Genomic DNA, 27,016 nt, shown 5'->3' on the forward strand with positions numbered 1-27,016 from the left:
GCGGGCCCTGCGCCACCACAGAGCCTCCAGGCCAAAAGCCCTGGGATTTACAACATCAAACTAAAAAGAGGGCATTCGTACACCTCCCCTTCATCCCAAAGTAACTCCTTCCTGATTGCCGCATGCTGCATAGTTCAGTCCTGCTTCACTCTGTATGGTTTGTAAAACCAGCTCTTTAGGTGCTCCTGTAATACTGCAATGTGGAAACAGAACAAAGATGGCTATTCAGAACTTCGGAAACCCAACAGAGAGGGCATTCAGGATAAAAGTTAAAACAGCTTCTTTTGTACTGTAGCTTAACCATGGCAAGCAGCTCCAGCTACTGAAGAGAACACTTGACCAGAGTAAGGAGGTACAACTCACTGCAACAGCCATTTGCCATTTTATCTCCTGAACTTTTACTGCAAAATGGCTATCCATGGACACAAAGTTTCATTTCATTACAGTTTACAAGCCCTGATAATGCTTACAATGCTAATGTAAAAAATGCAGTCTCAAAATGTGTATTTCCCATATGGCCGTTCTAACATGAAATGAGCGGTCATGATGGAAATGCTTTCTTAAAAAAAAAAAAGAAAGAAAGAAAATTAAAAATAATAATAATTATTACTATTTAGCAACAACTACTGATGAATTAGGACAACTAACAAGTTTCAAAATATTCTTTCATTCTTTTTATATGCGGAGTACTATAAAATATTACGAAGCAGAATTTTGACTAAGCTTAAGGTACCATGGGAATTTCAATGCTATTATTATATGTACTAAATACAAATAAAACAACTTTTACTGAGATGGAATGTGATTGAAGTTGATAGCTTTGGAAGAGGACTGGAATTCCAACAGACAGTGAGTATTCTCTTTTTTTTTTTTTTTTTTTCCTTTTTTTTTTTTTTCCCCAGGATTATCTACCTATTTAATTAGTGGCAGGACCTAGCTATAAAGAACTGCATTAAAGTAGGATTTTCCAAATAATACTTTCCACAGTGCTTCTCTACAGAGGAAAAAAATTCTCTCCAAGTTTAATCCACCATTTATTTGATTTTGGAGGTGATTTTATTTTCTTGCTCTTAGCAGGAGAGATATGGTGTTAGTTTTTAGAAGTAATAAAAACAAGCAGTAGGTGTGCAGAAGCACTCATTTCAACATTCTATTTTCAAAAAGAAAAGCCATCCTTTTACTCTGAAATTTCTCATACAGTATTGCACATATTACTTAATATAAATAAAGTAAGAAAAACACATAAAGTTTTGAGACAGAAACTAACTGCAGGGAATCACCAAGTTAGCAGAAAATCCCAGCTCCATTATATAGTATGTTAGATTTTCTTTGCATCCCAATGCAGAGTAACAGAAGATGCAAAAACCACTTAAGCACTAACCACTGAAAGCCTGCAGTGCTTTGAATGTTTCTTCTATGATTTGCTAACTTCTGTCATGCATTAAACATCAGTAATGAAAAAGATGTTAAAAAAAAGGCTGCCAGATATTTCACAATAAGACAGTGAAACCTGGATTACATTTGCAGTTTTCAGAAAAATTGCTTTGTATCTCACGAGTCTCATTATTTTCCAAATACACTAGTGATGGAAATTCACCCTATTCTAAGTTGTACTGCACCACAGAAATCACTAGTATTATAAAGATTTTCACATTATGTTTCTTCAATTTTTCTTTATTATGTATAGTAAAGTAAATTTAAGTCACAGTAGATGTATATAAATCTGATCTGGCATTCTCAATTCCATGAATGAACACTCAAAAATCAGTTGTGCACATTTTAACAGCCAACTGTTTAGTGATTCTCACTTTCACTAATTAAAATAAATTTATCAGTATATTCCTGTTCCTGTATCCCATAATCTCCAAATTCTCAATTTTACCACTACTCATTCAGGAGCACAAACACAGAGCTGCCCCAGACCCCTGGAGATTCCGGTCCTCCAGTTAAGTCAACTGTCAAACCAATAGCTGTCTGCACCTTAACTGAAGAGATGACAACTGCCAATAGGAGAACATATTGTGTAGAAGGGAAAAACAACAATAAGATTTTTTTAAAAACTGATTTCTGTTTGTGCTTACCAGGTAAAATGAACAGCCCTAGTATGTATATGCTTTCAGAAAGCATACAAACAATTTCCATGGCCTGTTCCACCTACATTCATCAGGAAGACCAAGGGTTTTTCTTTCTCACATATCTTTCACTACAGACATCAGGTTTTATTTATGTTTGGATCAATTCAGGCCTATTCAGAAAGGGCAGGCATTCAACCTGAAGCTGCTCCTAAAAAAAGAAAATATGAAGAATCTTCAGCAGACACAAGATTTTCTTTTTCCTTATTACTCATCTGTCTTCTCTGGAAGTATATTCCTCAAGATACACACTTGCTTTCATTTTGTGAAAATAGTTCAGAGTTAATTTTGATATTTATGGCCTGTGGATAGAGACCATATAGTAAGAAAGGAAAATGCTATTTTAATGTCCCAGAAAACTTGTCTTGCAGATATGTATAGAATTAAAGCTCATGTAAAATTTAACTCCCTTAACAACACCACCAACTGCTAAACAATACAGCCTTGTTAGAATTAATTACATTGATTATTACATTGATCCATGCTATTACTAATTGCAGACTATTGAGTGCCCTGTGAACATATTCCAATGTCAGTAGTTTCATTGAAGTTCTTACGTGCTCTCTTTTCCCACTGACTTATACTACAATTTGTAGAATAGTACAAACACATCTACAGTACACTGTATCTTTGTTTTCATGCTAATTCACTACTACTGTGAAGTGCTTGCTGCCAGCCTTGGAATCTGAAATCTTCCGTTAGTCCAGAAAGTACTAAATATCAAGAAAGCAACTCACAAGCTTAACAGATAACCCCTGCCAGTATTTTGAGCCCTGGTATGAACAGACACCTCCAGTGTTGAAATGACAATCTTTGCTGACATGTCATCCTTGGTTTCTGCTAATTTAAGTGAGGGACACCATCCAGGCTTAGAGAAAAGTTCAAATTCTTCCTCCCTTCCTCCCTTTCTCTCTTTCTTTTCCTCCCTTTCTCTCTTTTCCTCCCTCCCTCCCTCCCTCCCTCCCTCCCTCCCTCCCTCCCTCCCTCCCTCCCTCCCTTCCTTCCTTCCTTCCTCCCTCCCTTCCTCCCTTCCTCCCTTCCTCCCTTCCTCCCTTCCTCCCTTCCTCCCTTCCTCCCTTCCTTCCTTCCTTCCTTCCTTCCTCCCTCCCTCCCTCCCTCCTTTCCTCCCTCCCTCCCTCCCTCCCTCCCTCCCTTCCTTCCTTCCTTCCTTCCTTCCTTCCTTCCTTCCTTCCTTCCTTCCTTCCTTCCTTCCTTCCTTCCTTCCTTCCTTCCTTCCTTCCTTCCTTCCTTCCTTCCTTCCTTCCTTCCTCCCTCCCTCCCTCCCTCCCTCCTTCTCTTTCTCTTTCGGCCACACCACCTGTTCTTTAGTTCATTCTGTGACCCTGCCAAGTGTAGGAAAGCTGTTTGCTGGTGGCACACTTTTTACTAGCCACTTCATGATTAGCAGAGCTTACTACTGCCACCACATACAGCAAAATCAGAATTCTGGTTATATTTGCTCAGCTGCCACTTCAATCCTTGTTGCAGCCATCATTTTCAAGACATAGCCTATAGTGACTGCACAGAATAAACAGCAAAAAATTGTGGTTTCATATACCTGCACAGCTGTCAGAATTGAAAAAACAAACAAACAAACAAACAAATAAACAAAAAACGCCACTGTCTACTTACTTGTTTCTTTTCATTCCACTCTGCATTTTGGCAACCTTGCACTCACAAGTTTAGCCACCATTTTAATCCTACTTTCTCCCTTTGTGCCAGAGACTCTAATGAATTCCTTCAAACCAGTTTTATCCACAGAAAGGAAAAGCAGAGAACTATTTGCAATAGTGTCCTGTTGTTTTTGCCTTGTTCAGGATTCACCTTTTAATGTAATGGGTAGCCAAGGTAGCTTGGAATAAATCATTCTAATTTAGATGTGTCAACTAGTCATGTTTAATGAAGCAAGCCAATCTTGCAATGAAGTAACATCTTTCCTGTTAAAAAAGCATGCTCTCTGAATTGTGACCACCTTCTAATCAGCAATACCTTAAAGACCTCCTTGCCTTTGCTAAGGTATAATCACCATGGGTATCTGGTGTTGAAACTCCTAAGAGCTAGTTAACACTTCCTGTAAAAAAAAACAGTTCTTTTGGATGAGGTAAAGACTGTTTAAGTAGATGTTCAACGTGGAAGCTGCTGGAGGCAGACCACTGTACGTTTCCAGCAAAAGTGGAAAAGGTTTTTAGACCTTAGACTAATAGGATGTAATATGAGAACATGAGAGGCAAGCTGTTAGAAAATAAAAAGAAGTTATTATTTTCCTGTTAGTAACTCAGAGAGGGAATACACTCCTGGATATAAACTACTTCTCAGTATTCTGAGAAGTATTCAAATGTAAATAGTACTACTACTTGAGGTCCCTTTCAGCCTGAGTTACCCCATAATCCTGATCTACTGTAGAAAGGAGACTAGAACATCATGCTTCAGCAACACCACTGGGTTCTCATTAGCAGAAGACTGTGTTGTTAATCACCCTGCAGTATTATAGAGGCTGGGAGTTATGACTGAAGTACCTAATTATCAAGAGCAAGCAATACAGAACATGTCAGTCAAACAAATAAACAGCGATCTATTTCTGCAATAACAGCACAACATAGAAACCTCCTTCTGACAAAAAAAATAGCTCTTCATTGCTTTTTACTTCTCACTGTACCTTCTCCCATAATCTTGCTATTACTTTTCTGAAAAATACATGTTACAATCAAGAGCTATGAAAAAGAACAGAACTGAAAGAATTTTCGAAATAGCACAGACCTTTTATCAAAATATAGGCAGTTAAGTCATCAGATAATACATGCAAAATAGTTTCTTACATCAGTCTCCAGTCAAAGAAGAATCCATACACAGTTTGAATCAAGAGCCTAATAATTCTTCAGATGCTTTTTGACACAATGTGAGCAATTACTCCTAATTAACAATGTGCTAATTTTTTATATATAAATGGAGTACTGCATATGATACATATCAATAGAAATTAAGATACCTGTCCAAAGTTAATAGCACTGTTTCATTCATTTCAGGTACATCATCAGCTTTAATAGTAATGTTGATTGTAGTATCACTTTGTCCAGATAAGAAAATGACAGAGCCATTAAAGGGACTTATATCATCATGTGTTACGGCCTTTTGATTGACACCAGAGGGCTTCAAACTCCAGAACACAGTTGCTTGACCATCAGTCCCATCTCGATGCAGTGCAATAGAAACCTATGAAACGTGTGAATTTGTTGTGACTAGATGGAAAAACAATTACTCCTTTGTAAATTACTATTTGAATATAAGCATAAAAATGTTCAGCTTTTTTAGGTATAACTTCATATGTGATATCAAAATATGGATGAAAGTATATGTACATAAAACTTTTAACCACTTATCAGGCACTTAGTGCAGATGACAGATTATTCATACCACAAATCACTAAGCAACCATACAAACACATGCATGACAAATTTTATGAATGCACACTTCTTCAAAACATAACCTACATTTTAAACATAACCAACATAAATTTAACTTGGAATTACAATTCAGTGCAATTGTATTTAAGGCTATTACCAGTTCTAATTTAAGAATATGAAGTGAGTTATCTGATTTGGGATTTATATTGATCCTTTACATTACTATGTTCACAGCTGGTGAGACTGAAAATATCTGTAGTATCTTTTGATCTGTGTGAGCAGTAAAGGTTAAGTCATTTAAGATGCCTACTGGTTTTAGGTATTCACAGAGAAAACAAAGGCCAGTTTCACTTTTCTGCTATTTAATAGATATTTTTACAAACTTTTAAAATCTTTTTTAAAGCAAGGTAATGTTTGGGATTAGGCATGATTTGTTAACTTTAAAATGCTATACTAAGTATAGGAAACTGTGCTTTCGTCAAGTGAATTTTCCATAGCAATGGACAATGTAAAAAAGTCTTACTTACCTCTGTGGCAGGGGAATCTTCTGGCTCGGAAAGAATAATCGGAAGATTGCTAATAAAGCCTATTTCTCCATTTGCAATGTCTGGAGTAATCCTGAGAGAAATATTTCGAATCTCACCTAGTCGAGGACTCACAGAAGGGACCAGAGGAATTCTGTTCACTAGTTCAACTCCTTTGAGCTGTGGGGAAAAGTAAGACCAAATCGAGAAATGAGGAGCCTTATAACAAGTCAGAACAGTTCTGACATTTCAGGATAATTTTCAAATGCAGGTAGCATATAATTCTAGAACAAATTTATCTTGCTAACAGCACTGCTGTTTCAAAAATTTCTTAGTAGACATGTCAAAGAAATTAAGTGGGTACACCTCCCAGATAAACCATGTGAGCATACGTAACTAAAGAGGAATCCAGTCAGAGATGGAGACTGACCCCCCTACACCAGCTATACTAGGCCTATTAACAGTACTGATTTGATCAATGCCTTGCATTGATAAAATAATCTTCTGAAGTTTCTAAATTAAGTATTTCTGCTGGAAAGCTCCTCTGATTATATTTGTTCAAACAAAAATAGTTTTATATTTCATGGAGGAAGTACAGAAAAAATAAAAAAAAGTCTACTGCAATCTACATTTTGAGAATCCAGGCAAAGTGCCTGAGATCACTGAACATGAAACATTCTCATAAACTTACTGTACGCGTGTCTTAAAGACCGTACTTCAGTGTTACTTGAATTTACATTTAAAAAGGACTTTGAATGAAACGTTTCAATTATTCTGAGGATCTTTCAGGCCTCTTGCAGATGTTGAACACTCTAATTTAACAGCTGTTTTCCAGGAAGCAATTCCTAATCTAACTGAATGCAAAAAAATGTAAAATGGGTAAAATAATATAATGCCAAAATTCTTTTTTTTCTTCTCTTTTTTTTTTTTTAATGAGAATGCAGGGAGAAGGAGGTAGAGGTAGGAAATCTATTAAAGGTTCCAGAAGCAGCTGAAACATCTTTGGTAAACATAAGAAAAGCACAAAGCCTGGCCAATTTGAATCCATGGATCAGCACCTTCACTTGAAGATGTTTAATTTAAAATGGATAGATTACAAGGGACTAAGAAATGCTTCAGTGATTTCTGTGATTTCTCTCTGGTTGTGCCAAATAGTCCCATTGTGTATCAAGGTCACCATCTGGGTTGTTCATCCCATTTTACCAAAGTGGCACTGTTGATCACAGGAAGTAGAAATTACAGGGCTTATATAAATTAGAAATTATAGGGCTTCATTTGCAGATTTAACTGCAAATGAAAAAATGAGTAACAAACAACAGTAACAATACCCAAGACATTCCACAGCAGTACTTCTGAACAATAATTTGCTAAAATATACAAAAATAACAACAAAAATCCAACGAAAAAAAATGAAAGTCTTAAAATAGATTTTTTCTTTCTATTTTTTTTTTCTGAAAATAATTTTTTTTTTCTGTCAAAAACTGTTTTACTACATTTTTCAGACAACTTTAACTAGTAATGACAAAAGTTCTCTTCATATAAATTCAGGTAGAAAAAAAAAAGCAAAAAAAAAGCAACAAAGAAAACTATACAGAGAAAACAGAAAAAAAAAAAATCAAATTCTCTAACCAAACTCATAAATGAAGGCAAGATAATATAAGTTTGATGATTTTTAATTTACAGAGTATAATTAAGCTGAAAGGGAACGAGTTCTATTTACTTTTTTGTTACTTCTTAATTTTGTCTTGCTTCTCTATTTTAATAACCTTGTTTTGTTCAAATTCAAAGCCAGGAGATTGACAGAGAAACAGAACTTAAAAAGCAGGCAACTGTCAACACTGACCTCATTTTGTAAAATTCTGTGATTGATACTCGAATCCTGTTTTGTTTTGAACTTTGTAATTATTCATGATTAAGTGCAGAACTCTTTATGGCATAGTTATAGAAGTTGTTTCTTTAAAGAGGAAATCTTTGCTTTAGAGCCACGCTGAGCTTTTTATTTAAAAAGGAATGGTCATTTAAATTGCACTCGAGGGGAAGGAGAAAGTACTATATTACACTGATCATATTAAATAGGCTAAAAAAAACACAGTTGTGATACCTGTATGAGAAAATGAGCACCATTTTGAAGAAATGCATCATTTCTTATTGGTATATTTAGAGTTTCATGTGTTTTTCCTTCCGAAAATGTGAGAATGTTGTTTCTGGAGATATTTAGAATGCCATCTTTTGCTCTCTCAGGATCCAGATCTCCAGCTGGAATATACAGTGCAGTGTAAATTAACTGCACATCTCCAACTGTTCCTCTCTCCCTTGCAAAACTCAAGGACAAAAAGCGTCCTGTTGGATTACTTTCAATCTTCTGATTCTCCAAAGGGTAAAATTTTATCACACCATAAACATCATCACTGTCCTGAATGTAAAACAAAAGCTGCAAAACAGAAAACAGTTAAGATTATTCAATGTTATAACTACTATACATCATAGTTTTCATACTCTCATGAAAGTATGTCCTGTCACCCTGCATTTTGCTCCTGAGTGAATTGGCACTCAAGAAAGAAACCAGGTTGACAGCCCCAAAGTATTCTTCGTGCACAAACACCAATACACTGATAATAGCAACTTTCCCACCATCCTTCATCTATGTCTGAGTGAGCTTTGAATACCTGATATTTTGGTTCAGTAGACAAAGTGAAAAAATTACATTCATTCAGCAAATTCTTTTCAATCGTATGTTATAAAAGCAGAGAGTTGAGTCACAAATATGTCACTAATGCTAATAACCCTTTATTTAACAGTTCAGACGTTACAGTCTTAATCACCAAACCCTCCTCTTGAGGCTGCTACTCTGTGTAGAATATGCCAGTATTAACAGCAAATAAGGAAATGGGAATAGCATTTCATCCTTCTCTTAATAAGCAGCTAAACAAGACAGCATTTACGTAATGCTGCATATGATGGGAATAATCTAATCTGAACTCTACTGCATTAAATAACTCAGGCCTTTTTATAACGTTAAGCCAAAGAATTTGAAATGTGGCTCTGTATACAAAGAGTACATTAGGTTGCCTCATTTAAACTCAATAACTACTTCAGCCAATTTAGCCAATCCAACAAAAATTGTGGAGTCTCTACTGCAAGGTCTGAAAGTAAACTTACCTCAGATGGTTCACTGACTTCTGCACCTCCTTGTACAGTATGAGCTAAGAGCTGCAGAAGATAAGGCTCTGCTTCTTCCGGCATATCGTCATTAAGAATGTTCAAAGGAAGTGTAACCAGCATCTGTCCTTGGTCAAAATATATTTCCCCGGTCTCTGGAATAAGGTCTGCAGTCACAGGTGAGGGATCACTGCTATTTCGGATTATAACCCAAGTCACAGAAACGTTTCCATGTGTTCCACCATTTCTTACTATTGTGATCCCTTCAAACCTATGGTTTGGAATGAAACAAAAGCTCATATCATATCATTAAAATTAGTACTTGCTAACTAGTTATTAGTTATCCATGTACTGGAAGATGTACACTGGCTTCAGTGGAATAAGTTGGGCAGAGAATGGCTTGAGAGCAGCACTGAGGAGGTAGCTTTGGGGCTGCCTTTTGATGAAAGCCTCAACATGAATGCTTGCAGCCTAGAAGGCCAACCATATCCTGGGTTCCATCAAGAGAGGCATGACCAGCAGGTCAAGGGAGGTGATCCTGCTCCTGTACTCCGCTTGGATGAGACCCCACCTGGAGTACAAGCATCCAGTTCTACGGCCTCCAATACAAGGACATGGAGCTGCTGGACTGGTTCCATAGGAAGGCCATGAAGATTATCAGAGGGTTGGAGCATCTTCCCTATGATGATAGGATGAGAGTGTTGGGGCTTTTCAGCCTAGAGAAGAGAAGGCTCTCAGGGGACCTTATAGTAGTCTTCCAGAATCTGAAGGGGGCCTACAAGAAAGCTGGAGAGGGACTTTTTATAATGACATATAGTGACAGAATGGGAAATGGCCATAAACTGGAAGAGAGTAGATTTAGACTAGATATTAGGAAGAAATTCTTTACTGTGAGGGTGGTGAGACACTGGAACTGGTTGCCCAGAGAAGCTGTGAATGTCCCCTCCCTGGAAGCATTCAAGGCCAGATTGGATGGGGCTTTGAGCAACCTGGCCTAGAGGGAGGTGTTCCTGCCTATAGCAGAGGAGTTGGAACTACACGATCTTAAAGGTCCCTTCCCACCCAAACCATGCTTCTAGGATTCTTTGAATCAATATTAACTGCCGCAACTGACATCTGCTCAGGGCTTAACATTTGTAAAACTGCAGTGCTCATGTAGCATTTTCATGGAGTGCTTATTGATGAACTAATATATCCAAGGAAACTAGTAATATATCCAAAGAATTTCTTAGAACTTACTTTGTTTACAACAAGAAGGATACTGAGAAATGCAGGCTTGGTACATTTTGCCTTTTTCTTAGAAATATGTTACATTTCAGAAAACTCAATTTTTTACACTATTTTACAGACTACATCAAAATACACTTGTCAGGCATCAGTGTTTAAATAACATCTGAGTGAACTTTTTGCTTCTGTACTGAAATATGAAATTGTCTTTTGATAAAATCATAGTTTGATACATCACCTGTTTTTCTGAGGATGAAATTAATAGTAGCAGTGGACATTTTAAATGAATATTTCACTACTGTATAATCAGTGCTGCCTGTAAACATTTCTATAGAGCTTTGATTTTAGTTTATCTGCAAAATTACATATATTTTAAGTACTCAGAAGTTTAAAGGTATTCAACATTTCACCAGAGACATTCAACACCTTTTTGTTTTCAATCAGAGACTGACTTTATACTATATATGCAAAAATTTATTGGGAAGGGAAGCCTGAAATCTATTTCCCACTCTTATGGACTGGTGTATGGCAGCATCACAGCTTCACTGATCATGCTTTTAGATTAAGGATTTTTCAGTATCTTGGTAACGTCATTAAATATTTACATTTCTTATACACTGTTCATAAATATTAAAATAATTTTGCATAATTAAACATTATTCTCTTGAAATCTTTATAGACATAGTTAATAATAATTAGAGTAGGTGATTCCTATACTAAATTTTCAGTAGTGATTTTATAATTACCATCTTAAGGATGCTTAGCAAACAAATCACCAAGCAAATCACTTAATATGACTAGGTAGTGTCTGAAGATCTGTAGTACCTTGAAATTTTGTCTTCATCAATAATAACAGTCTGAGCAAACAGGATACTGTTGATTGAAAGCACTCCATAGGGTTTATCATTCGGTTGGATGGTGACATGAACAGCAGATGGATTAACCAAAACAGCATCACCCTGTAAAGTGTCCTTAAGAAGAACAATCTGAAAGGTCTCAGCGATTTCTGGTATGGCATCATCAAGAATCTTGAATTTTATATATATTTCATGAACTAGAGGTGGGAAAACAATAGTTGTATTTGGCTGTAGATCTAGGAAATCCAAATTAAGCTGTGCATGCGATGTTGAATTCCCAGTTACGATGGTGTAAGCAACAGATACTTCACAATCATCAGGTCCAATTAATTTTCCACTGTCGTCTTTACCACGAACCACTTGAATTCTTAGTACATCAGCTTCCTCAGGTACCATGTAAGTGCTCTGAATGAATCGCACAGGGCTGTCATTTTTCCTAATCTTAATCTGAATGGAGTTTTTTGTGGTGTTGATTTCAGCCCCTCCTTCCACACTCCTCAGATAAACAAGAAATAATTCATCGTTTTCAGGTATCTGGAGAATGATATTAGAAACAGAGTGTAAGTCATATTTCAAGTATATGCAGAACTCTTACTGAGAAATATGTTTATATATTTTGCAGAAAGGATAAATGACACAAACCTGAGAACTCTTTCCATATTAATGTGAACAGGCAAAAAAATCTTTCTTGCAACTTCGTCTGAAGAAGCCTTCTCAAAACAGTGTTTCTATTTTCTAAAATACAATTCTTATGCTCTCTATATGCACTTAAGCAACAGAATGTATATTCAATTTTAGTTGCAGATTATATCTTATTACCTTACATAAATAGGTTACATGGAGCTTTTAATTGCATCATGCTTGGCTAATAAATACATCTGTCAAGCTTCAAATACAATAAGATAAATTATTTCCACCACTACCTTGCCTCTTGTTTTCTCTTAAACTAAGTTTTCCTTTATTCCTCACTAAATCAGGAAATGTATACACTAAAATTACCCAAAGTCTAGACTGTGGAAATCAAAATAATAGTCTGGTTATACTGGTTATATTAATAGTACTGGTATTATTAATAATAATACTGGTTATATTGTTTTTCCTACCTTCAAAACTTTAAAGCTCAAATTAAATTCTGACAGTAACACTGGGTTATTGTAAACTCTAGCATCATAATCATCAGTACATGCTTTCATGTAAAAGTCATCTTTTACATTACAGCTGTGAAAAACCTTCAGAGTGGAAAGTCACTGATTATCCATACTGATTCAGATCTCCTTCAGAAACTTTGTTAGCACCTCTCAGAGAAAAAATAATAAAGTCACATCTTCCCAAAAGGAAAACCCATGACAATTTCTTCCTGTTTTTAAGTCTCAGGAATATGATATCTAACCAGAAAAAGATGGTTTTTTCTACACTTCAGCACACCAATCTGGCACAGTTTCTAAACACTAAAAGTATAAGTAGAAACATGGACCAACAGTTTTTATAGTGCAAAAATGGAAAAAGTTGCTTTAAAGTTGCTCACTTTTAAGCTAGATGCCTTTCACTTTTATTTTTTTCTACTTAATTTTCTTATTAAGTTCTTCTGTATCATATTTACTTATTTTGTCTATTCTGAGCTTAAAAAAAATCTTCTCAGCATAAATTTTCAATTGGTCAATCTGAAAGTAAAAAGATGGTGATTACTATCTTGTATTCACACTTTTCAGAAAATTGCCTGTTTGTTTCAGGAATCTCATCTATTTTCAGATTTTTTTCAAGTATGCTTCTTCTCTGAAACATATCTACATAAAACCCAATAATTCATCTTCTTTTGAGCTCTTCCTCTGAATATTCAATGTATTGTATTTTTTCTTTAGTGAAAGACATACCATTTCTGCTCTTCACACATATGAGAGTGAATCAAGTTTATTAAAGAATAAAATGGATTAATATGCATTGTTAATAGAAGACAGAGGCACATAGACTTCAGTGAGGATGTAATAAAAAATGCACCTTGTAAGCAATACCATGATTATCTTCATTAAGAAGAGGGAGAGGGAGAGGGAGAGGGAGAGGGAGAGGGAGAGGGAGAGGGAGAGGGAGAGGGAGAGGGAGAGGGAGAGGGAGAGGGAGAGGGAGAGGGAGAGGGAGAGGGAGAGGGAGAGGAGGAAAAAAAACAATACCAAATATAACCTCAGTTTGCAAGGCAAAAAATAATTAGGGAAAACCAGAGTACATTTAAAAAGAAGTACTTAACAATAAACTGATGTCTCATGTGAGAACACCATCTTTGGCCATACAACGAGGACCATTTGAAAAAAATGGTTAATTTCTATATTTGCTACAGTAGCACCTTATGGTCAGAGAGGCCAGGATATGCTCAGAATATATTCACCAATGAGAATTACAGGAGGAATATTACAAAGACTGAAAATAAAGAGTTCATGAAGTGAAAATATCCATTCATTAACCTTATTTAAGCAAAGCATTTTTATAACTTATTAGCCCAAATATCTTTAGAACAGCTGTTAACCTCCTCTTACCTGATCATCAAGCACAGTTAAATTATAAATCAGTATAGATCTACCAGGAGTAAACGTAAGGTTACCCCTGGCTGGACTAAAGTCTTCTTCAGCTGGGTTTGGACCATCTTTTATCTGCAAAAAAATAATTTTTCTCATCAGAAGTATACAGAACAGCAAGACAAATCCAGCAGAAGGATAGTAGCCAGTATACAGCATGGCATGTTTAGCCATCTCCTAGTTACAAGTATTCACGTTCAGTTGTGAAGTCCTATGCTTTTTTGGTGAATGGAGTCAAAGCAACCAATCTGAAGAAATCATATACTGACAGAAGAGGAGGAAGAAAACTACATCCATACAGAGGACTTCCTATGAGGACTGGTATATTCTGATGCATAATTCATTCTCTGACATTATCAAAACCTTATACATTAAAATTCAGTTTAAATCGGTAGTGTTTCATGTTAAATTCTAAAACAAATAAATTATTGGTCTTGCGTTCCTTCTATCTTGACTTGTTGAAGATGCTAAATCTAAAAGTAAAACCTGGAAGACAAGGAAGACTTAAAAGCAATGTGAGATGCTTTTGTTTTAGAAAATCTTCAAAATTATTTTTTAACACATATATATAAACAATGCTGAGAGATGGACCCAAGTAATTGTCCTGATACTAAAATTTATTGAACCTTAGAACAAACAGATCTACAATAAATTACAGAGAGCATCACAACCATTACTTTATCTATTAATAGTAATGCTATATTCAGTATGAAACAACAAAGTTTTTCAGATTTTGACAGGTCTAGATTAAACCCTTGATGTCCCAGGGAAAGGAAACTGATACAGAAATACCCATTTGAAAAATTTTATGCATAATTTTAAGGTATGTAATATACTCTGAGGTAGATGACAGAGCAATAAGAGCAATAAGTTTATCATATTCAAATAAAGTAGGTAAATAACAGAATAAATATTCAACAAGAGTTATTTTGAAAGCCTTAGTTTCTGGAAGCTCAAAATACAGAGAAAGATACAGAGGATTATAGATAGAATTTCGCCAAGTCCTAATTTCTCATACCTAAATGTTCAAATTTAGGCTAACTTTTAAAGAGTCACTCTGACGTCTATCTGTAAAATATATGTATGTATATAAAGACACATATTACACACAATACACTTTGTATAATATAAACTAATACTGCATCAAGTGCCTTCCTAAATAACAGAGAATACTTAGTTTTCTGTAGCTCCTCTTAATATTTATTCAAATTAAACACTCAGATAATTGCAATATTTTCCATGGCAGGTAATATGAATCCATTTCATGAAATAGATTTAGCAATTGTAGATGTAGGCATTTTGCTCCTCTCTTCCTTTTACAAACACTTTGATAAATCATGATTACAGCCTACTAGCTTCGTCCAGCAGAAAGGTACGAAGAGTTTTAAATAAACTCACCTCAAAAGTTACGATGACTGTCCCATAGGTTCCCCTCTCTCTAATTAGAGTAAGAGGCACAAATTCATTTCTGCCCCTGGGCTCATTCACGGTGATTAAGGCAGACTAATGAGGAAGAGAAGGGACAGACAGTCAGGCACAGATCAAATATCCCAGCAGAATGAAGAAACTGTTGCCATAGAAATACCAAACTCCCACAGACAAGTTAATCCAATCCACAAACCAGTCCTCTGATGGCAGGCATTTCCTACCAACCAATTCGTTCAGCTAATAAAAACCCTGAGAGATTTCAAATAAAAATTTATCCTGTTATGCAAGGAGGGTTCTTTTGTGTTTTTTTTTCTGTAAATGAACATAGTCAATAGACACAAAGCACTGGCATAATGTCACTGATATTTTTAGGAGCTCATAACCTGTTACAAATAGATTTTCACCATTATGGGGTAATTTATTAGTAATGTAGCTATAAATTGACTATCTACTACAGGACAATCATTTAGGTCATCGGTTGCTTTTTCAGATGGTTGTATGTGACAGATGTTAAAGACTTCCACTAATTCAGTGAAAAACTTGCAAGCCAGGTTTTGTAGCTCTAAAATTGTCGCATGTCCATGTCTATTTTTTCAGAGAAATCCTATAAAAAGGTCATATTGTGAGAATGCTAGCAATAAGGCAGATACTTTTTATACTAACATGAGGCTCTTAGGCTATTTCTGAACACCCAAAAGCACAGAGTAGTATTAATATTGTATATATGCATAAATTACAAACACATGTATGGATTGCTTCTAAGGATGTCTTCAAGGATATATCTCAGAAACCATTTTCATGGGATTCCATTGAATAATAGCCAGTATCTTTTCTGCTTTCTAAAATTTTTACATACACCACAAAAAAGCCATACCATGTTAAAAGAAATTATTCCAAAGGCATTGTCATTCGATAAGATTGTTACAGTGACAGTCTTGGGTGAGCCAAGCTTTATCTTTGCAGATTGTTTCTGAAATTAACAAAATAAAACAAGATATTAAACATGAGAAATACATGAAAAAAAACATTTAGATGTTACTATAAATATTACTCTATATAAACTGTTTTTTTTTTAAATGTGTATTACAGTGAATATTAACTTAAATTAATAGAAAGCACCAAAATAGTTCATCATCATATTCTATCTGGTCCACAAAGACCATGTAACAAAGCTTGTAAATAACTACCTATATTTTGGCAATCCAGTAATGAAAACGTAGGTACAGAGAAACATGAAGCATGCAGCACTACCAGGAACTCAGAAGTTGTTCTCTTTTCCTAACTTATGTATAAAACCAAGACTTTGAAGCTATTACATGAACTGAGATATCAACTAAAGAAACAAATTTTTTACAGTGGTTTAAAACTGAGCTACTGCATCTACACATCAAAAGATGTGAAAACATGGAATTTACTGCCAACATCTCCTGAGGAATAAGATAAACATAAAATTCTTCTATGATGAATTAACTTCAAATTCAGTCATGGTCTGTTACTTCAAAATTTTGAATAGGAATCACTCCTTAGTAGGATGACTTCTGTAAGGTAGAACAATATGCAGAGATTTATCAACGTTTTTTAAAAGTGTTTTGTTGTTTTCAGGGGAGTCTCATCTATTATTCTGTTACTTCAAAATTTTGAATAGGAATCACTCCTTAGTAGGATGACTTCTGTAAGGTAGAACAATATGCAGAGATTTATCAACGTTTTTTAAAAGTGTTTTGTTGTTTTCAGGGGAGTCTCATCTATTATTCTGGATAAGAAATCATGGTTTTTTCTTTTGCCACTTCCACTCCCTCTTTTAGGCACAGTGGATAGAATAAAACAGGGAAGAATGACTCTCTTCACAATCCAACTCTTTGGCACCTTAGCGCAACCCCTTCAAATGTCCACAACTGAATGTAACGTTTGCTTAAGTTTCAGTCTGTCCATGTTGCACAGCAACAACATATAGAGAGACTCAAAGGAATGGAGAAACCTTCTAAATGAGCAGTAAGAACCATTCTGATTAGTCTCCAAATTTTAGTTCAGACCTGTTTAAGATTCAGATTCACAAGAAGTGCAACTACACAGAATTCTATGGAACACCATTTGTTTGTGTCAGATTACTCAGACAGATGAAAGATAAATTTAAAAAACACAGACTTACTGGTAGTGTCAAATAAAATGTGAATGTCTCATCTGCCTCTGGAAGGTCATCATCGCAAACAGATATATACACTGTTCGGTTTGTTTCTGTGTCAGGTATAAATGCAGCTGCGTATGTGTCAAAAAAGTCTCCCGTGTCTTCTCCATGAATCTACAATAAGTGCACAATTGAATGTCACCTCCTTCCTGTACGACCTTCTATAATATTCTCGACTGATTTCCCAGATTTCATGTACTCTCTTTGAACATGATTTCTCCTGCTATTAACCCTGCTGTTACACAAATTATTTCCTGATAATGGTGCAGATGGTGGGCTGTTATTACCCATGCTGAGTAACAGAAATAACAGCACTTTCCCCAGAACCACTTACAACATCCTTCCTTGTCACTGGGTATCTTTTGTATAGCGTACCATATGATTATTTCTCAACAGAAAGACTGTTCCAAGCACAGATCCACATGGCTTATATTAGGCCACCTGAACTTACCTTACCTGAAGATGTTACTGCCTTCTGCCTTCCATCATCATTCTAGGAAATAGAAGGAGACTACAAATGTAGCCTACAATGTTTTGCAATTGGTGGGAAAGATGAATTGTTTTAGAATGTAAAGCTCCGCTTTCACTTTGCTCAACTAAAGAAAATTGCATTGGTTCAACAACAAGTAAGGTGGCCATGAGGCCTCCCCTCAGCTCCTCTGCTCCGTGCTGATCACACCCAGGGTCCTCAGACATTCCCCAGATGTCTTGTTTTCCACCATCTTGGTAGCCCTCCTTTGGATGCTCTCTAATAGTTTCATGTCCTTCTTATATTGTGGCACCCAAACGTGCACCCAGTGCTGTGGATGAGGCTGCACCACGGCAGAGCAGAGCACAGTGGAACAGTCCCCTTGGAATGAAGCACTGCTCCAGTGAACTATCACCTTCCTTTCCACTGGCTTGGCAAAAGTATAAGCAACACTCAAATGTAACAAATATTAATATTTACTGAGAAGATAACTAGCATATTTTCTTACCGACACAACTGCTGTGACGTTAGCAGGCTTCCCTGTCCTCTCAATTACAAGGCGTATCACAGTTGTACTTGTTTCATTAACTACAAACTCTGTTTGTCCACTGAACTTCACTTCTGTTTCTCCAGATGTGAAACGAATGAGTGCTGCTAAAATCAAATAAACTAATAAAGAATCAGAGTGCATCCCTGTATGGAAACAAACAAACAAACAAACAAGAACACAAAAACATGAATAATTAAAAATAAATTCTGTACCTAAAATATATAAAACAATCTCTCTTGACACTTCCAATGCTGACAACTTTTCTGAAAGGGTTTCTGAAAACCCTGCAAATATTCTGTTTTCCCAGTGAGCTTCAGAAATGAGAAGAAAAAAAAAAACCACACACAGGTTTCAAGAATGATCAAGTTAGATAACACAATTATCTTCTGTATCCAATTCTATTTTTATAAGTTTAATCTAAAGATATTCTAAAAAGCATTTTTTAATGTTTTCCAAGTGAAGGAATAAAAAACATCATTTAAGACAACAAACATAATATTGCACAATTATTTTCATTTCTAATCAGCAAAAATACTTTAAGGTTGGCAACTTACTCTTTCTTCCAGTTCCATTTTTTTTTTTCCTGCTGTTAATTCTCTTTAAAAATATATATTAACTGCCACAAAGGGTGAAGTTTTGGATGTTTGCAGTTACCTCGTATACCATCTTCTGCTATCTTACAGATCATGAAATGTTTTTAAACATTTGCATGCTTACTTAAGATAATTTTCACAGCTTCTCTTACCCTATGATTTTACCATGCTTTCTTGTCACAGAGATTCTCTATGCAGAGACATATTTTTGTCAAGTGTATGCCAAATTTACAATTATAAAACACTTTGGATACAGTACAGATGTTAATTCTTTTATGTATGCAATTTGATAACTTTTATCCTATAAAGAATAGAAAACAAGCTAGCCATTGGACCAGTAAAATTAATAAAGCTTTAGAAAGACTTCCAGACTTTCATTCATCTTATAGTAAATTCTGTCTGCAAAAGGGTTAATTTTCCACTAAGAGGACTTGAAATAAAGCTGTTTTCGAACCTGTTAAAGAACAAAAATTATTCACAGACATGACATATTGTATATGCTGTAAATATAGTCACTAAAGCTATCAGTGTCTCTCAGAATTCATCTAGGGCAGGATTGGCAGAATGACAAAATTAGCTGATTTTAATTACTTATAATAAAATATTCCCTTTTTCTATTGAACGTCACCAAGGGAATAGGTGAGCAGTGAAGCTAAGTGCAAAAAATCAGGACCATTTGTTCTATCAAACATTTTGCAATCTACTTAGAAAAGTGTTTCATTAGTTCTAGTAAAAATGTCATACAGTAAAACAGTTTTCCTGCAGCACTTTGCACTACTACAAACTGAATTTGATTCCCATGAACATGGTCACTCAAGATCTCTATGACTTTTATTAAGGATTAAATGCGTAGCAGACTTTCAAGAGCAAGGCTTTATTTTTAAGAAGTGATCTATTAGTGATGTTAGTGCAGAAAAAGCCAACTGCAAGAAGCAAAGATGAAAAATACCTCAACAAAAAACTGTTTTTTAAAAATCCTCAGCATTTCAAAAGGTGATTGTGTTAATCCGCAGAACATTTTCGTTTTTGTGTGGAACTGCTCAGATAAACACCAGCCTTCAAGCCTGGGAGTGAACAGTTGTGTAACCTTTGTAAACTCTGAGACAATCACACTGTCTGCAAATGCAGGCATCGTCCATGCCGAACTGAGGAATTTGTTGACCTTTTAGCTTCTGCTGTTACCTCGTCATAGACTTTGCAAATATCTTCCCACGGTACATGCTTCTAGTAAGTAATACTGAAAACTTGATCCTTGAGGGCAAGATTACAAAGTTTAGAATTACTTGAATTCTATTACTTCTACTAGAGAGCATTCTGAAACTATAGGATTACTCCTGTGGAACAAGAGAGGTTTCACAATCATACCATCAATTATTTAGCTGGTGTGTATTCTTCCTTGTTACATTATTTGTACTAAGATTTACCTTGCACAGCCTGCCAAAAGTAGTTTTAACTCACATAACCTCAGCTTTGAAAATCAGGATTATTTTAAAAAGATGTGATATAGTAAATACAACATGAATCAAGATTTGAAGAATGAAGAACAAATTCCTCCTAACAGCCCAAAAGATGCCTTACTTTATTAAATATCAACTCACTCTGTGCACTTTATTTACAGTTTTGCTAAACAAAATTATAAAGGAATACAGTTTGTTATTAATTGCACCACATAAAGTTCAGCAGAAGCCCTTGCAAGATCAGGGATTAAGAATTGATTCTTCCCCACCTTCTTCATCCCAGTGTATAAACAGTGATTATAACTTGGTTTCTTCAAATCTAAAACTGTAGTGGATCAGATCATAACTGATTAATCCACTTTTCAGATCTTTCAATTCAAAACATCCAGTCCATCTTTAAATGAGATTAATGAAGTAATCCTATGTTTGAAACAATAACCAGCAGTGGGATACCATAGAGCATCAATACTACACTAATTATTACAATACAGTACACAATAATAAAACTGTTTTCCAGCATCTAAAATGAAGTAGCTCTCAAACAAGTTACGCAGACATCCCAACAGTACCAGAAAATCTCAGAAGTCTAAAAAGTGCATTCTTCACCTTATAATAAAAAAGCAAAGAAGTCAAACTCAGCATTTCTGTGTCATGATCATTCACATCTTATGTCACGTGTTACGGTGCTTTCTGAAGTGCAGTTATGCTTCCCTTGAAAAAGCAGACACTTAAAACCCTGCACATACAGAGTTAACACAGTAATTTCATAAGTGATATCAGAAATGATGTAATACTATTTTAAAGTGCTGTCCAGCTGGAGTTAAGGAGAGGAAGGCTTATGAACCTGCTGTTTATAGTAACTATTGAATCACCAGAATTAACTCATTTTTTTCCCCACTGTTTATGGAACAAATTTAGATGAAGATTTTAAACTTTATAAAGAATAAGTCATCATTTCAGCAGACTGTTACAAAGACGAGTAGTCTTTTCTGCAGATTTCTACACTGGCTTTCATGCTTAATAAATCTAAACTCCCTAAAAATTAAAGATCTATTGGCTGTTTTCAGTGAATAATGAGAAAACCTAAAACCTAGTGGCACATGCATAGATGAAGAGAAATAAATGTTCTGCAAAAGATTCCAAATCTGAAATGAAATAAGATGTCAGATATGGAACAGAGAATGGTAAAAGAAATGGGAGATCACTAACAAAGCAGATGGAAAGATTAAAGACCCTACCCTTCAAACTGGTCATTGTTGCTTGTCAGAAGAAACAAGAAACCATTCTGAAGCAAGAACTTTCCAGCTCACAAGATACAACTTGATCGGCAATGCTCATCTTTGTACTACTTATCATAGATTTCTGAAGTCCACTGAGATGGCACACCACAGCAAGTGTGAAGTTTAGTGCACTTTTTACTGCCTGTCTTTGTCTACTCCACGTGATTACGGACACTCAGCCAAGTAGAACATTCAAAAACTGGCATGCCTAGTACTTTGCATTGAGTACAGCATTACAGCTATCAATGGTTGCCAGACAGAAGGCTATTCACAGCAGAGATGTCAGCACCCAACAGCATCTTTGGTTAAATACGATGAGAGAGAAATACATGTGCTCTTTCATATGTAAAGAGGAGATTCTCTGTAGTACACTGGAACAGAACAGAGCAAGAAGTTTCACAAGGTCATTACCGTCCCTGCTTCTGTTGCAGAAATATATTAAAAGCCTGCATATTTTCAGCATTTCTATTTTTTGCAATCTCAGAACCACTGAAATTTACAACAGTACTGGCAAGCAATAGAGGAAAGCAACTTTGATTTGCTAGACTTCTACTTTCTGTGCAGTGTGACCTGAAACTAACACTGAAGGATTTCCTTACAGACTGTTAGGTGCTGTTTTTTCTAAATTTTTTCCAAATTGCCTCAATGTTCCTACAGTTACCACATATGCAAAAGAAAACACAGCAGCGATGCTGGCAAAACCAAGCATTTGAAGTGTACTACTCCAGTCTGCACCTTTTGTTTCTGTTACATTTGATCCTATTTTTGGTCATGTTTGTTTTGTTTTATTTGTTTGCTTGTTTTTTTAGATGTGGGATGAGTACGTCTCTCTCTTTTGGAGTGTAGAAAAGGCAGAGCATATAAAAATGTTATTTTGAAAGAATCTTACTAAATACACATATATATGTATATATATATATATACTTCAACTTGCTTTAGGGTGAATAAAGCATGAGAACTGTAAGTATCAAGTACTGTGTTTTCTGCACTTCTTCTCACTAAGGACAGCACTAAAAGTTGCAGCATTTCAGATATGAGTCTGTTTCGGTGATTCCCATGCATGTCATTGGGTGTCACTGATACCTTTGCTCTCTAGGCTTTCCTGTCTTCCTCTTTACTACAAGGGCACTGTAGGTACCCCTTTTTATTACTAACACTGGAAAGTGCTAGTCAAAGCACAAATGCGGACTACAAGGGGCAGAAATCCTATGATCATCTTTCACTGCCCTGAAGATTTACTACTCAGCTGCTTGCTTACCTTGCTTACCTTCTTACAAACTACTGCTACCATGGCATAGTACAACTACAGCACAAACTCAGGTCATAAGATTTATCTGCATTTAAACAGAATGACACTAACATCAAGGAAAGGTTTCACCTGACCATTTGCTTCCTAAAAACTGCAGTATTTAAAAAAAAAATCTTACTGTTCTTGGTTATATGTATCACTAAGAGTAGCCAACTGATCAGAAAGTGAAGAACACCTTGATATAAAAAGTAATGTTCACTAACTAATATTTCCTTGAAAAAGGCAACTATCCTTCAACACGGACATCCTAAGGAAGAAAAGACACATGAACTACCTGCCATCATTTTTGTTTTACAAGTCTAAAAGGTAAATCCACCATCATAGCCAGGAACCAATGCTGAAAATCATAAAAACGCAAGCCGAGGCCATGGCAGAACCCAGATGAGAAATCCAAGTCATCTCATCTTAATAGGAAAAAGTAGTGATATGCCCAGAATATGCAAGATTTCTGTCAGTTTCTTCTTATTACTTCTTCAGAACTATTTGGATGGATCTATATTATAACCTTGAATTTTAAATTTTGAAATACATAATAATCACTGGAGAACCAAGTTTTATCTCGTAAATGCTATAGAGTTTCTGAGGTAACCAGTCCCCATTTGGAAAATAAAAGAAAAAACTAACAAGCCCTGCTGAATCAACAGCTTCTGATTGCAGATAGCAAGCAGAGGGTACACTTGCTGCAACCTTATAATTTGTTGGTCTAACAGCAAACCAGTCAATACTTCTGATTAGTTGTAGAAGTCACATAATTTTAATCTAAAGTAATTCCAAGGAAATTATTCATTATTAAGTTTACTTTATATTTCAAACAGATATCAAAGCCTAATTGAAACAAACTTTGGTTAAAATCTACCATTTAGTATGTTAACAAATACAACAGTGGGAAGTTGACTTTGTCTTAGATTGTATAAAGGAGAAGGGGAAGGGGAAAGAACAGAGGAGGGGAGGGGAGGGGAGGGGAGGGGAGGGGAGGGGAGGGGAGGGGAGGGGAGGGAACCAGCCCAACACTGATTTCAGCTGCAGAATTTCACATAACTGAAAAGAATCTACCTACATGTAGATTTAACTATGTACTGTAAAAAACAGTGTGTTCTTTTGGAATAGTTTTATACAAATAGGTAAATCTAGCTTTCAGCTTCAACCAGGTCTTTTCTAGCCATATGGAAACAGCACAAATCCTTCACTAATAGAGATTGTTTTACAGGGTTTTCCAGGACCAGGGCCTATGTTTTGAGCTGTCTTTTGTTCAGTGTAGAGCTTAAGACACTGTAAGGAAGCTTTCACACACTCTCATGCAGTTTCTTGCATAAAGAAGAAAACATTAAAACAAATAAACAAACAACAACAAAAACTACAAAGATGCTTAGCACTCCCAATTCAGTCTTATGTGGAAACAACTGAATGTCTGAGCCTATCTCACAAACAGGCTCTTGCATACATGGGACAAAAACTACAGCTGTGAAAGTTCTGCAGACTTCAGAGAGGAACAACCTATCCATTCTCCTTGAGTGAAGATCTGAGCTTTCACAATAATTTCCATTCATTTCCCCACTTTGCAAGTTTCTCTCATGTCCTCAACATTTAACATATTTTTAGAACAAGGGAGCAAAGGACAAAACTGGTACAACAAGCACTTGTCCTGAATGAAGTTCTATGTTGTGAATGAATAGAATATATCAGAACAAGTAATTTTGGGCTTCTCTGACATACTAGTTATTTTTCTCACACTGAAAATAAACAAAATGAAAAACATAAACAGCCTGCTTGTAATAATGTTCCACACACAGTAATCTTCAAAAAAAAAAAACGTCTTTAAAGTGTAGAATTATAGACTAGTATAGATTACAGCATTATGTTGATTATAGAATAATGGCGGGGATTAGGCGGCATTATGTCAGATAGACAGACCATAGAATTGTTGCTCTTCACACTGGATCATTACAAGTTAATACACATTTATGATCCACACGGTATTTTAATGTGCTGCCTAATTGTCACAATAAATGTCTCAGTGATTATTCTTGACTTTGGAAAAGTATATTATTAAATATGAAAATACATTAAATTTACAAAGCTTATCCAAATGAGCTTCATTTCTACTCTGCAGTGTATTCATCTAGTTATTGGACTGCAGCAAAGAATGCTGTTTTCATTTCAGATATGGATTTGTAGAATTACAGCCCAAAGACTTCCTCCTATTTAAGTAATCATTTTCCAAACGATTTTCTAAAGTTCATGAGGCACTCTCTCTAATCTGTTTTATGAATTAATCCCTTAAATCTGGGAGGAAAAAAAAGTTAAATAAAATACATGATATAGTAGTTACGTGCTGAAGTGAACTTCCCAAGCAAAACTTGCTTGAGTTCAAAGACTTCTCACACTATCTTTCTCAAATATTGTATTTTCCTTGGCTTTTCTAAACCTTTTAACCTATGTCACAATTTAATAATCACTATTTAATAATTATAATCATTCCCTTATTAAATGGTTATTTCTTTTCCTTGTTCTAAGGCACCCTGTAGTTCCAGACAAGGAAATTTCTTTGTTGATTAGTTATTTAAGACCAGCAACAATAACTATGCTGGAAAGAAAGGTGCTTTGAGAGGATTACACAGAGCTAGTTCTCAACAGCACCAAGCCGCGAGCAGCAAATTAAAGTACTTCATTGCATGTAACCAAATTGGCTGGTTGAAATGCTAATTACCTTTCAGCAAAGCTAAAGACAGACAGGGGACCCTGTGCTTCAGAGAATGACATGCATTTTTTATCCTACTTCTGCATCATTGTCTTGCTAGGAATTATTCAAAATCTATTCTTAAAGATAGCACTTTTCCTAACCTTTAAAAATGTGGGAAATTTCCAAAGCTCCAGCCAATTCTTCAGATCTGTTGGTCTGCCAAACCCATAACAGATGGCTGAATTAAGGCCATGTTAAATCCTTAATGAAGCTAAGCTTGAAACCACTCACGGCTGTAACATATTGGACCAGTCCATGATAAGTGACTGACGAGAATAAAGTTTCTTCAGCAATCTAGACATGAATCTCGTAGTTATACTCTAATAAACTTAGAGTAGATACAAATTGAGATAACCAAACCAATATCTTGGTGTATGTATATAAATATTTGTTATGATATTCTGGAGGAGATTCTGTCTTCAACTTGCTTCAAAATCTACAATCACAGAAATGCAATGAACATGGAAAGCATCATGCATATTGCTTAGTTTAGCCTGTCAGATAAGCCTGCTTAAATAAGTACAACTTTATCCTACGAATAATGCTAGTTGGGATTTACAAATTATCTCAGTAAAACCAATTTAATCTAATTTCATAGGAAATATTAATAAGCCAAAGCATGAAACTCTGGCTTCCACGTTTTTAATATATTTCACAACTCATGGATTCCAAATTCTTTCTGCAAAATGCCACAAATGTTCATATATGGACAGAACTTCAAAATCTTTATGCACGTATTTTCCAGTGGGGTTATTCACTTAAAGAGTGGTAGAGGCAAGTGAGGCTTTGCAGACACAATAACATCTTTCAGAGTAATAAAAGGTAACAGTGGATCCAGCTGGAATAAGACAAATGTCAGGTAACATTGATTCCTTCTGTCGATCCTTATGTTCTAGTAAACAATAATATTGTTCTTGTTTAAACAAACAGAATAGCTGAATTTCTGTAACTATGATTAATACATACAATTGGCAGCAATAGTCCAGAAAGTTTAAATTTGATGATTGAGATGTTGTATAGCATTTGAGTTTTAATGTATTATGCCAATGAGGAAAAGTATTACATTACAGTCATATCAAACAATGACTTATACCTAAATCTGCGGAGCTGAAATGCAAGCAATTTATACAAATGAGTAAAA

General features: G+C 35.5%; 1 protein-coding gene across 1 annotated transcript in view; it reads right to left on the minus strand.

The window, feature by feature from the left end:
- ADGRV1 (adhesion G protein-coupled receptor V1) overlaps positions 1 to 27,016 on the minus strand; it is a 251,698-nt gene that overhangs the window by 222,161 nt on the left and 2,521 nt on the right. The window contains exons 2-11 of the mRNA XM_048931822.1: positions 18,455 to 18,639; positions 17,442 to 17,591; positions 16,167 to 16,262; positions 15,263 to 15,367; positions 13,826 to 13,939; positions 11,269 to 11,834; positions 9,217 to 9,487; positions 8,159 to 8,488; positions 6,061 to 6,237; positions 5,119 to 5,342 (exon numbers count right to left, since the gene is read on the minus strand). Coding sequence (XP_048787779.1) covers positions 5,119 to 5,342; positions 6,061 to 6,237; positions 8,159 to 8,488; positions 9,217 to 9,487; positions 11,269 to 11,834; positions 13,826 to 13,939; positions 15,263 to 15,367; positions 16,167 to 16,262; positions 17,442 to 17,591; positions 18,455 to 18,639 — 2,218 coding nt within the window. The remainder of the gene's footprint in view (positions 1 to 5,118; positions 5,343 to 6,060; positions 6,238 to 8,158; positions 8,489 to 9,216; positions 9,488 to 11,268; positions 11,835 to 13,825; positions 13,940 to 15,262; positions 15,368 to 16,166; positions 16,263 to 17,441; positions 17,592 to 18,454; positions 18,640 to 27,016) is intronic.

The sequence above is a fragment of the Lagopus muta genome, chromosome Z (genome assembly GCF_023343835.1).
Source record: "Lagopus muta isolate bLagMut1 chromosome Z, bLagMut1 primary, whole genome shotgun sequence".
Taxonomy (NCBI): Eukaryota; Metazoa; Chordata; class Aves; order Galliformes; family Phasianidae; genus Lagopus; species Lagopus muta.